The sequence below is a fragment of the Oryctolagus cuniculus genome, chromosome 7 (genome assembly GCF_964237555.1).
Source record: "Oryctolagus cuniculus chromosome 7, mOryCun1.1, whole genome shotgun sequence".
Classification (NCBI taxonomy): Eukaryota; Metazoa; Chordata; class Mammalia; order Lagomorpha; family Leporidae; genus Oryctolagus; species Oryctolagus cuniculus.
Window position 1 is genome coordinate 101,992,182 of NC_091438.1, and position 13,180 is coordinate 102,005,361.

At 41.2% G+C, this 13,180-nt stretch overlaps 1 protein-coding gene across 12 annotated transcripts in view; it reads left to right on the forward strand.

The window, feature by feature from the left end:
• The first annotated feature begins 651 nt into the window (after positions 1 to 651).
• ANKRD13C (ankyrin repeat domain 13C) overlaps positions 652 to 13,180 on the forward strand; it is a 132,208-nt gene continuing 119,679 nt past the window's right edge. For 8 of the 12 annotated variants that reach the window (XR_007924037.2, XR_011390665.1, XM_008265068.4 and 5 more), the window contains exon 1: positions 691 to 1,703. Coding sequence is in view for 10 of the 12 variants with exons in the window: in XM_008265068.4 (XP_008263290.2) it covers positions 1,253 to 1,703 (451 nt within the window). In the remaining 2 variants the exon portion in view is untranslated. Of the gene's footprint in view, positions 1,704 to 13,180 lie in introns of all 12 variants that reach the window. The other 4 variants (XM_070078280.1, XM_070078282.1, XM_051857627.2 and 1 more) reach the window with 2 other exon arrangements.

The following is a 13,180-nucleotide window of genomic DNA, read 5'->3' on the forward strand; positions in this document are numbered from 1 at the left end:
TTTAACAAAGGAGAGATATAAGAGAAACAGCTGTCAGAGTAAAGGGGATTTGGAGAAGTAAATAGGTGATTGTTATACCCCCACCCCGTGCTCTGCAACTTTACTTACTTAGTCAAAACTTCGTGGTTATCAGGTTGACATTTCTTTAGAATTTGACATTGGCTTAAGGTTGGCCATGAACCAGTCCAGTAATCTTTCAGTTACACAATTATTCTTTGCTATGCGCCAAAGTCCGCAGTCCATACTTCAACTGACATCTGCCCCAAATTCATCCAACTCCAGGACATATCTTTGTAGCCTTCTCTCTTCCTGTCTGCTGAATGGGCCATTAATTTTTCAAAGTCAGCCCTAGACTCTTCCAGGATGAAGTTTTTTGACACCTCAACACTAGCCTTCTTCCCTTCCTTGTCTCTCTCTCTCTCTGTGTGTGTGTGTCGGCTTCAATTGCTGCACCAAACAAGGCACAATATATTGTACCCAGTGAACTTTTCCCTCCTCTACAGTGCTCCTGGGAGTCAGGCGTGGTGTCTTATAAATCTAAGGCGCTCAGGGCATGGCACGACGTAGATGCCCAGTCCATGTTTATTGAATGAGTGTCCTGTGCATCCCAGTGACATCACATCCTGCGAGCACCGGCGTCATCCTGCACTCCTCTGCGGGAGGCTCCGAGGTCGCAGGGTGGAAGTCATTGTTTATAACGTGCGCGGAAACATTGCCAGCGTAGGCCGAGGTTTCCGACTGCCCACAAAGAAGCGCGGCCCGCGAGGCAGCAAGGCCCGGGCCTCCGGGCTCTGGAACTCCAGCCACGGGGGCGGAAGCGCCGGGAAGCGCCGGCGCCCAGAGGCTGCCTGGGAATAGAAGGTGCGAGGGAGGGAGCGGGACAGCTCACTTATCGCGGTGTTTCCGCCCTCTTCCGGGGAGCTCTCACGAGAGAAGCCAGGGGAAGATGGCCGTGCCCTGTTCTTCGGTGTGAGGCAGCGGCGGCGACTGCGGCGGCGGGGACTGGGATTCCAGGGTCCAGGCCGGCTGAGCTCTAGCTCCCCCAAGCGAGCGCGGGTCCCGCGGTGCCTAGGCGGGAGCCGGCGCTGCTTTCTCCGGGAGATGCGTTTGTCCCGGGCTCGGGCGCGCTCTGGGAGTTCATGCTGCGCTGGAGGCTCCCGGCCGCCGCTCTAATCGCCTCGTGCCGCCGCTGCGCCAGCTCCGTCGCCCGCGGTGAGCCTCCCGGATCCCCGCCCTGCGCCTGGCGGCGGCGATGACCGGGGAGAAGATCCGCTCACTGCGGAGGGACCACAAGCCCAGCAAAGAAGAGGGGGACCTGCTGGAGCCCGGGGATGAGGAAGCGGCGGCTGCCCTCGGCGGCACCTTCACCGGAGGCAGGCTTGGCACGGGCGGCGGCGGCGGCGGCAAGGGCGGCAAAGGCTGTCATAAGATTTTCAGTAACCATCACCACCGGCTGCAGCTGAAGGCAGCCCCGGCCTCCTGCAATCCCCCCGGCGCCCCGACTCTGCCGTCGCACAATTCCTCCGTGACTACCACCTCCCAGTCCCCGGCCCTTGTGGCCGGCACCAACCCGGTCGCTGTCGTCGCTGACGGAGGCGCTTGCCCCGCGCACTACCCGGTGCACGAGTGCGTCTTCAAGGGGGACGTGAGGAGACTGTCCTCGCTCATCCGCACACACAATATCGGGCAGAAAGATAATCACGGTGAGGAGCCTCTCCTTCCCCGAGCCCAGGGTGCGCCTGCCCCGGGCCTGTGAAATCCCAGGTCCCCCTCCGGGAGTGCCTTCCTTCTCCCCCTTGCCCATCGCCCGGGCCAGATGCCCGTAAATCATGGCCATTCAGGAATAGCATGCCAGTGGTCAGGGGCTCGGTTCCTGTGGGTGCAAAGGAATGTTTCCTTCTTGTCCACTTCAAAGTTTCCTGTGAGAAGCAGTTTTGTTTATCTTTGAGACAGGCCTTCGATGTGCTCATTTTTGACTGAGAAATCTTAGATTGCCTCGGGTCCGGGCTGTTCTTCTTCCTGTGTTTATGGAACGATTTTTTTTTTTTTTCCTTTAAACTTCTCCCTGCTCCACCTTGGGATCTTTACTTTTGAACACGTAAATTGCCCACCCACCTCCCTGCATGACCCAGGTACCGATCCCAACTTGGTTACAACTGGCTGTGATTTCCACCTGCCATTAGATTTTCTGTTTCTTTTTTGTCTGCTCTCGGGTTTGTGAAAACCACACAGTAGGAATTCGTTCGCATTTGATACCTGCAGCAATTAAAGTGACTTCTCAGGAGCTAATTAAAAAAATTATTTTCCTTATTTTACCTATATAATTGCTAGTAGTAATAGCTCATCTTGATGGCTGTGACTAAAAATAGTACTGTGGTTCTTAATAGTAACTTCATCATACCCTATGTGAGAAATTACAGTATATTTGTTAATGAAAGGCTATATTTTTATTCCTTATCTTGGCTGAATTTTTTGTTTGTTTAGTTGTGAAAACTAATGCGATTGAGTTGGCCTTTAAGCAATATTATCTTTATTCATGAGCCCTGATGTAAAATACTGGTACTTTTTCAACATTTGACAGGCCATTTGAAAGTGGGTAATTGGCAAATATTGTTGCTAGGTCTGCTTTTAACTTAACATGGCTGTTATTGTATACATTCAGTTAGGACACACTCAACCTTGGGCTAAAATGATGTGGCACATTAATGAAATACTTGCCTGTGGAAAAAACTCCCTTAATTCTGTTGGATTCTAGGCTTCTTATCTAAAATTAGGACAAAAAAGTGAGCCTTAGAAAGTGTGAGGTTTCTATTTGCGGTATAATTCTCTGCACTTATTTTCTGAATTTACGATATTGTAGTCGAAACTAATGTCTGTGCCTATCATTTAGTGTAAATCAAACTTTAAGATACAAGGTCCTTAAAACAGTGCCCAGCTTTTATTCCTACATTTGATTTATTTCATTATTTTGCTGTTGTGACAAACTTAATGTTGTTTGTTGATGGTAATATATTCTAATCCTGTGGGGAAGAGTTAGCTGTTCATAGGAGGTGGATTGTAGCCTTGGTTTATTAGTCGGTTACTAGGAAGCTTTTCAAATTTGGTCTGCGTAGTAGCTGCATGTCTTACCTTGTGACGGTTGTTTCTAACGTAGAGTTACACTACCTGAAAATATCTCTGAAAACAGATAAAAGGATCCTTTTGGGAGTTAATTCCCTTTAAAAGAAGACATGGTTGAATATCACAGAAGGCACGGAATTGCAGGATTTTTGGACTCCCATATTCTTTCAGCCAACATTTACAAATACAGTTGTTAAAGTTCAAATTCTGTTCAAAGTAATTAGAATCCCATATACCCTTACTCTCTGGTCCTTAGTCCACTAAAAATCACTTTTTATGTGAAATATTTATGTTGCTTTTATCTGACCCTTATTTGTTATTGTATGTAACCAGTGGTTTACATACCTGTGGAAAATGTAATTGTTTTTTCCCCCTGTAATATACATTCTTATCTCCTGCAAGTGAAGTCTTTTGGGAAGACTAGCTTCTTTTTTAATGTGCTCCTGTTTTAGTTCTTTTTTCCCCCTTTAGCTTCATAATTTCCTCATTACAATATTACATTATTATTTTTGATATTTTACTAACTTGGATGCTTTATTCAGATTTTAGGATATTTTCCCTTACAAATTACAAATAATAAATGATTCTTAAAATGATCCAAATGAAAACAAGCTGTAGATTATATTTGGATTGTTACAGCATGATGGGTACATAGCAGAACCATCCACTCATAGATGCTTAATGATTGTGTAATTATACCACATATCACCTTGTTTTATATTCACCATAGGGATTCCATCCAGCACTTGATGGTGATGAAGATAATGATGATAATTATTATAGATATAATTTTTTGAACATGTCAGATTATGCTAAGTATTTACCTACAAAGAATCCTCACAACAGCTTTGCAGAGCAGATAGTTTTATCCTCATTTTAAAGATGATAAAAGTGAAGTCTAGAGAGGGAAGGGAACGGTACTTATGTATAAGTTGCAAAGTTAGGAATGGAACTAATAGTTTGTTGATGCGGACCTACTGTATTGCATGGAACTAAATTCTTACACTGTGTATGTTGTGAGTAATAGCAAAGTTCGTCAGTATGTATTTTTCTCATTTAGTACTTAGTGAAGCCTTGTAGAGAGATTCTGCCTTTGGACAGCTCTCATGGTTTTTCTGTAGAACTCAAATCTTTTACTCTTGTTTGTTAATTTCTTAGTTATGTAATGGCAAAAATAAATGAGCTACTTTGTCCACATGATAGCCCTCTTTAGAAATTTGACAAGAACTATCACATTCTGTTTCTATTTATGTTAAATATTCCTAATTTCTATATCCAATCCTCATGTGATGTGGTTATATGGGTGTGTTAAATAAGTATAAAATCATCATCATCTTCTTTTAGTATGGCTCTAGTTTGTTAATTCTTCACTTTGAGGACGGTACCTGGAACCAGCCTTAGTAATGGAGCTATAGTAGCCTCGTAAGCAATGACAACATGACTGTATTACTCTAAAGCATCATACAGTTATACAATCATGAGAATGTGAATTTTTAAATTTTTTTGGTAAGAGATCTGCTTGCCTACTCTATCCCCTCTTACATTTATTTTTTCACCTCAACACAGGACCTTTTTTTTTTTTTTTTAGTATTAATTTATTTACTTGAAAGTCAGAGTTACGCAGAGAGAGAAGGAGAGGCAGAGAGAGAGGTCTTCCATCTGCTGGTTCACTCCCCAATTGGCTGCAATGGCTGGAGCTGCAGATCCAAAGCCAGGAGTCAGGAGGTTCCTCTGGGTCTCCCATGCGGGTGCAGGGGCCCAGGGACTTGAACCATCTTCTACTGCTTTCCCAGGCCACAGCAGAGAGCTGGATCAGAAGTGGAGCAGCCGGGACTTGAATCAGCGCCCATATGGGATGCCAGCATTTCAGGCGGCGGCTTTACCCGCTACACCACAGCGCTGGCCCCAGGACCTTACATTCATTAGATTTTCTCTTGTTAGTTTTGATCCTTTGTTTTAGCTGGAGAGATTGTTGAATTCTAATTTGGTTGTTAGTTCATTATTAGCTCTTTCAGTTTTCACTAATCTCTGATAAACTTGATTTGGGGTATGTGTGTATGTTTGTAAATTATTGACTTACATGGAATAGGAGTAAAAATAGAGATTTTTCTTTTTGATAAAATGTTGAGTAGAAATTGCTTTTTTTGAGCTATGAACTATCATTTATTTTGAGAAATATGTATTCTGATTCCAACCTAGTCTCTTGAAAGATAAGTTAAATATAGTAATAGCTATAATATCATGCATATACAGTGTTCAGATATGCCAAATGATTGTTTAGTAACAGCTTTGTGGCTCAGGGAGGTAGAGAAAAGAAATACTACATTAAAAGTACACAGAATTATTAAACTTTATATCTCTAGTATAGCATTAATTGTATACTACTTTTTCTTGAGTGTAAAAGTATTGAGTCTAAGTCATTTTTCACATTCAGAATATGATGATTTTTCTTAATCACTTTTTATCATTGATAATTTGGCAGAGCACCCTGGTGATATGCCATTTTTTTTAAATAAATGATAATGATTTTCTTCAATACTTGTAGAATTGAGAATGATATGAAACCCGTAGAAGACTTTGTTGGATTTGACTGCATTTCCTGTTAAACTTATAATTTTATTTTTTCCTTTAAGTTAAATATCCTTGAGAAGTTAAGCAGCTTCTCTTGGACATTAGAAGCTTTTAAGTGCCAGAGTGATGAAAGCTGTGGATATATGAATTGCTGAAACCAATATTTGCTAGATGTGAAAAATTTCTGATCTATTCTGAGAAATTTGGCTGTTTCTACTGCCTTTAATTACATTGCTTGGCACGTGACATCTTCTCTATATACAGCTAATTTTTATTTTACTGAGTTGTAGTGTCTTCGTGGAACTGTTTCACACAATGATTAGAGATTTCAAATTTGTTAAAATTTAATTGGCAGCATTACTGGCAAATGCAACTAAATGAAGTAATAATGAAATGGTTAATATATGTAATATCTCTGCCTGGTGGCTGGCAGATTTCTTTATACTGAGATTTTAAAAAATCTTAATTTCAGAAAAATTAAAAATGTTCATTTGAGGATTGAGAAAATAGGATCATCTTTTTAGTGGTCATGTGGTTTGTTTATTTCATACAAATCCTTTTTCTTCCCTTTGATGTTTTCTCTGTGTCACTAAAATTTTCATGATGGGCAATGCAAAAGAATGATACAAGTGAAAAAAAATGGTGCTGGCATCTCAAGATAATCCAGTAAAGTGTGTTATACACCTTCTGTGGATGTGGTTGTGATTTGGTGGTAAAATCTGTGACTCCATTGGTTTATGAGGAGATTCACTTGGTCTTGATGATTAGATGAATATAACTTCCCTTCTTCGGCATGTGCATCTCCAACAGAGAAGGACTGTGTTTGGGTTAACTGGCTGTATTTCCTGATGCTGCTGTTAGTACTATAGAATTTGACCCTCCACTTAAATATTGTGATGTGAACACATCTGCAGAGCAACCTCATAGAAGGAGAGATGATCCTTTTTTCCCCTCTCTAACTCTGAGCTGCATTAGCAGTAGAAATTTTGACCTAATTTTGATACTAAAAGGCAACAGAAGTGCTCACTTTTTGGCAATATTTGATTCTGTTCACCTTTTTTTTTTAAGATTTATTTATTTATTTGGAAGAGTTATAGACAGAGAGGGAGAGACTGAAGGTGGTCCTCTATTTGCTGGTTCATTCCCTGAGTGGCTGCAATGACCAGGACTGAACCAGGCCAGAGCCAGGAGCCAAGAGTTTCATCTGGTTCTCTCACTTGGTATCATAAGTACTTGGACTATCTTCTGCTGCTTTTCCTAGGCCGTTAGCAGGAAGCTATCAGAAGTGGAGCACCTGGGCCATAAATCAGTAGGTAAATGGGACGCTAGCATTGCAGGTGGTGGCTTTACCCGCTGTTCCACAATGATGGCCCTGATCCTGTTCATTTTTTAGGAGAGGAGAATTCATTGAAGAACTGAGTTCTAGGTAGTATGAGTTAATGTCATTCTTAAGTCATAGAAATCTATTTTGATGTAGAGTAAAATCTAATTGTCCTGTTGCTTGGGGTTCTAGAAAATATGTGCTTGTTCCTGTATCATGTATTGCCTTGAGGGAGAGATCAGAGATCAGTTTTTATTTATTTATTTTTTAAAGTTTTTTTATATATTTGAAAGAGTTACACAGAGAGAGAAGGAGAGACAAAGAGAGAGAGAGGTCTTCCATCTGATGGCTCACTCCCCAATTGGCTGCAACGGCCGGAGCTGCGCCAATCTGAAGCCAGGAGCCAGGAGCTTCTTTCAGGTCTCTTATGCAGGTGCAGGGGCCCAAGGGCTTGGGCCATCTTCTACTGCTTTCCCAGGCCATAGCAGAGAGCTAGATGGGAAGTGGAGCAGCCGGGACTAGAACTGGCGCCCATATGGGATGCCAGTGCTTCAGGCCATGGCGTTAACCTGCTGTGCCACAGCGCCGGCCCCCAGAGATCAGTTTTAGAGCAAGACTTAAATATAGAAAATGGGAGTGGGCAAAAATAAAACATTATTTTTTAAAAATTAATTAATTTGAGAAGCAGAAAGATAGCAAGATAGGGCCCGGCACTGTGGCATAGAAGGTTAAGCCTCCCCCTGCAGTGCCTTCATCCCATATAGGTGCCAGTTCAAGTCCCAGCTGCTCCACTTCTGATTCAGCTCCCTGCTAATGTACCTGGGACAGCAGGAGATGACCCAAGTGTTTGGGCTCCTGTGCCTACCCAGAAGAAGCTCCTGGCTCTTGGCTTCAGCCTGTCCTCTCCCTGCCATTTTGGCCATTTGGGGAGTGAACCAGCAGATGGAAGCTCTCTCACTCTCTTTCTCCTTTCTGTGTACCTCTGCCTTTCAAATAAATAAATAAATAAACTTTAAAAAATAAAAATAGGGGCCGGCGCTGTAGTGCTCTAGGTTAATCCTCCGTCTGTGGCGCCTGCATCCCATGTGGGCACTGGTTCTGGTCCTGGTTGCTCCTCTTCTGGTCCGGCTCTCTGCTATGGCCTGGGAGGACAGTGGAGGATGGCCTGGGTGTTTGGGCCCCTGCATCTGTGTGGGAGACCAGGAGGAGGCTCCTGGCTCCTGGCTTCGGATTGGCACAGCTCCGGTCTTTGCGGCCATTTGGGGAGTGAGCCAACGGATAGAAGACCTTTCTCTCTGTCTCTGTCTCTCACTGTCTGTAGCTCTGCCTGTCAAATAAATAAATAAAATCTTAAAAAAAAATGGCATGATAGAGCTCCCATTCTCTGATTCACTCCTTGGATGTGTACATTGACTGGTGATGGGGAGAGGTGCTGAAGCTGGGAGTTGGGAACATCAGTCCAGGTCTTCCATACAGGTAGCAGGAATCCAACCATTTGAGACATCATCACTGCCTCTCAAGATCTGCATTGGCAGGAAGCTGGAGTCAGGAACCAGAATCTGGCATTGAACCCAGATACTTGGAGGTGAGATGTGGCTGGTATAACCAATAGGCTGCTCACTTACCCCACGTATGTGTTAAGTTTTAACTGTGTAACAGTCCAATTTCATCTATTCTAGAGCTTTTTTGTTTGTTTGTTACTGTTGTTGAAATCTCAGAGATTATCTGCAAAACTAGAATGCCATCTGTATGTTTGAATCAGACCCAAGTTTGAGACCATGCTTCCCTACTAACTTTTTTTTTTTTTTTGGAGATTTATTTATTTATTTGAAAGTCAGAGTTACAGAGAGGGGGAGAAAGAGAAAGGTCTTCCAACTGCTGATTTACTCCCCAGATGGCCGCAGCTGTCAGGACTGGGCCAAACTGAAGCCAGGAACTGGAAGCTTCATATGGGTCTCCCACATGGGTGTCAGGGCCTCAGACACTCAGGCTGTCCTCCGCTGCTTTACCCAGGCAATTAAAAGAGAGCTGAATAGGAAGTGGTGCATCCTGAATACAAACCAGCACCCATATAGGATGCTGGTGTGCAGGTAGTGGCTTTACCAGGTCTGCCACAATGCTGCCTCTCCCATCTCCCCTACTAACTACTAACTTTTTAATGATGCTATTTATTTAACTTACTAAGTAAGTGGATATAACACTGCCTCTTAGGGCATTACATTCTTAGGTGGGAGAAGGGACTTCAAAATATTTTAATCTGAAGGCTCATATAATAGACCAATTGATATCCATATCTCTTCTCACATTTGGTGTTAAGTATCTTCCAACAGAAGCCTCTCTCGTGTTTACATTTTAGATAGCCCTTTATTTGATGTTTTTGTCTTATGCTTGGATTCATATCCCTGTCAGTCTATTAAAGATTTAGGTTCAACTAAATCTCCAGTAAGTCACCTCTAGTGTTATACTGGTGTAGCTCAGATCAGTTTATTTGGATTCTTGGCTACAAATATCTGTCAGGTGGTTAGTGTCTGCTTTCTCTTTCTCAGCATTGTACTGAACTCTATAAAACCACCTGTGCTGTATACATTCTCTTATGCATGCATGTCCTTGGTTGGTTTTCATGGAGTCATGTGGAGACCTACATTGTCCTGGTATGAAATATTTTTTGGAAGCTAAAACAGATTTTGTTAGTGTCTTTTGGTTCTTTATTATTTCTTTTTTCTGTGTCCATTCATTCTATAGATGTAGACGGAGCTTCTGATATGTGATAGACATATCAGAATATAAGCTCCAGGAAGGAGAAACAGACATCAGATAAACTACTAGATATATGGTATGCCTGAAAATAAGTATAGTAGAGTAAAATAAGGAATGGTGAAGAGGACAGCACTGGGAGTATGCGGCATAGTAATTATTTCATTGAAGTCATGGGCAGGAAAGATATTAATGAAGTAAAAGAATTCCAAGCACTTACCTAACTGCTTGGCAGTAGAAAATTAGGGAGTTTCCAGCAGAAAATAACCAATGCAAAGATACTGCCAAAGCATAGGAAGAAGACCATTGTGATTGGAACCAAGTGAGCAAAGGGAGATGGTAGAAGATGGGAGATTTGAGAGTAGCTGGGGGTGTAAACACATACCCTTGTGTGACCATTGTTAAGGATTTTGGCTTTTACTGTGAGCAACGTGGCAAGTGGTTGTAGAGTTTTGGGCAGAGGAGTGACACCATCACTTTTTAAAGGCTCACTCTGACTATATATATGAAGCAGAATGGTCAAAGATCAGTGAAACAAGTTATTATAATGAGTAGGAGTAACTGGAAGTGATGAGATGAAATGAGATGACAGAACTGATAAGAATTGATAGATTGGATGTAAGAGTGTGTGTGTGTAAGTTTTAGTAGTATAGTGTTATTTTTAGGGAAAATATAGTAATTTTCCTTTTCTATTGCTTGGTTGGATGGGACCTGAAGGTGTTTATAGACTATACCTGCAGATATATTAGGTTTGGTACTAGTAATTTCCTGCTTTGCTGTATAATTAAAGCATGTGAAGTCAAAACTATTTTTATAGTCATAGCAAACCACTCTTTGCTTTTTTTCATTACACTGATATTTTCACTGCTGATCCAAAAGCAGTGGTGTGTAATTGTCAACACTAGCAGGAGGGCATCAAACCGTGTCAGCACTTAATGGTTTTGGTGAAGCTAATCGTGATAAATGGTGAATTTTATTAAGTCTTTAATCTTGAGTGCTTTTTTTGGTATACATGATGGGGGTTGTACATGATACTCCTCTGGTACCGAAGGACAAATAAACCAAAAATGTTAGAATTGTAAATCGAGTAGACACTTTTTTCATGGAACACAGTTTTTATTTGAAAGAACAGCTTAGAGACAAAGTAGTTATTACAGTTTGAATATTTGGCAGACATTTTCTGGAAAATGAATGAAATGAACCTGTGACCTCAAGAAAAACAACTGACAGTATTTGTTGATTTGAAAAAATTCAGGATTTCAGGTGAAAATTAGAATTTTTGAGAACTTGTCTCTACCACTCTGTTTGACAAGTTCCCAGTATGACTGTTATAATCAGATTGAAAGTGATATTACCAAATTTAATTTTTTATATTGTGTGGTGAAATGTATCAGTATTTGGAAGATTTTAATAACGTAATCAACTGAAAATTTTCAGTTGTTCATTGCATGTTATATAATCATGCATCAGTAAAAGATCCATTCAAAGCCCAGGAGAGACAAATGTATTTCAGAGTAGCACAGTGCAAAAAACTTCTTAGTATGATTTTAGAATTCATATTGTAACTAACTTTTAAGAAGTGACCACTTAACTGAGTTTTGGTGTAATACCAAACAGTACCCTTAACTATCTGAAAAGGCTATTAAAATGTTCATATTTCTGTAAACTGTGAATCTGGGTGAGCTTGGATTTTCTTCTTATATTTCAAACAAAAACATTTTATGCCTCACGAAATTCAGAAATGTAAAAATTCAGCTGAATTCTATTAAGCCAGATATTAGGGAAATATTTTTATTTTTAATTAAGGAATTAAAAATAGTCCTACTCTTGTCATTTGGAAAAAGTACTTAATATTTTAATCCAAATTTTTATATTAATACATAATGGACTGATTGTATTTTAAATTAAATAAAAATTTTAGTTTCTAATATGACCATTATCAATAGATACATCCATATAAAAGGTTCTGGTATCTCAAAGAATTCTTTGGCATATAAAGGGATCCTAAATCCAAAAAATTTGAAAACTATTGGTATAAAAAGAATATTATTTTATTTTTAAAATTTATTAATTTTCATTTATTGAAAGGCAGTGTGGCAATGAGAGAGAGAGATAGAGAGATGTTTTCCATCTATCAGTTCAGTCCCCAAATACTCACAACAGCTGGGGCTGTAGCCCAAAGTCAGGAGCTTTTAATTCCATCTAGTCTCCCATGTGGACGGCAGGGTCCCAAGCACTTGAGCCATTATCTGCTGTTTCCCAGATGTATTGACAGAGTAATGGGGACTCAAATTGGCATCCCAGTTGGTGGCTTAACCCAGTATACCATATCCCTTCTCTCCAGAATATGGATTTTAAAGTCATGACTCTTCCACTCTCCAAATACGCAACTTTGGAAAATAACAAATATTGGTTTTAATTTTTAAAATTTTTTTTGTATCAAAATAAATTTTTTTAAGATTTTATTTATTTATATTTGAGAGGTAGAGTTACAGAGAGAGGGAGAGACAAAGAGAAAGGTCTTCCATCTGTTGGTTCACTCTCCAGATGGTTGCAACGGCTGGAGCTGGACTGATCCAAAACCAGGAGCCAGGAGATTCTTCCAGATCTCCTACTCAGGTGCAGGGGCCCAAGGACTTGGGCTGTCCTGTACTGCTTTCCCAGGCCATGGCTGAGAGCTGGATCAGAAGTGGAGCAACCAAGACTCCAGTCGGCGTCCATATGGAATTCTGCACCACAGGCAGAGGCTTAGTTAGCCCACGACACCACAGCACCAGCCCGGCTTTAATTTTCTTACCTGTGAAATAGGAATTATATTTGTTTCAGGGTTATTGAGTGACTTAAATTAGATAAAACATGTGAAGTACATAGTGCCTGGCACATTTAATACACATCAAGCCAGCCATTCAGTTGAGTTTTTGCTTAGTTTAAGCTAGGTGGTCTTAATGTTGCTAAAATGTTATTCACTCATTTTGCAAAACAATTGTTTTGTTTACCTCCTTAGAACAAAGGCATTTGATTTCAAACTTGAAAACATACTGTGAAAAATTGAAAGCAAAGGCTACTTTAGGGTTTTGGTGTCTTTTGTGTAATAAGGGAGCCTATGAAGTAGATTGACAAGATAGAAAATGCAAATTAGCTAAGGCAACAGCAGGTTGAAGACGCTCACTTGGTTAATCTTCCACCTGCGGTGCCGGCATCCCATATGGGCACCGGGTTCTAGTCTCAGTTGCTCCTCTTCCAGTCCAGCTCTCTGCTGTGGCCTGGGAAAGCAGTGGAGGATGGCCCAAGTGCTTGGGTGCCTACACCCGCGTCGCGTCAGAGACCAGGAAGAAGTACCTGGCTCCTGGCTTTGTATCAGCGTAGCTCCAGCCATAGCGGCCATTTGTGGGGGTAAACCAATGGAAGGAAGAC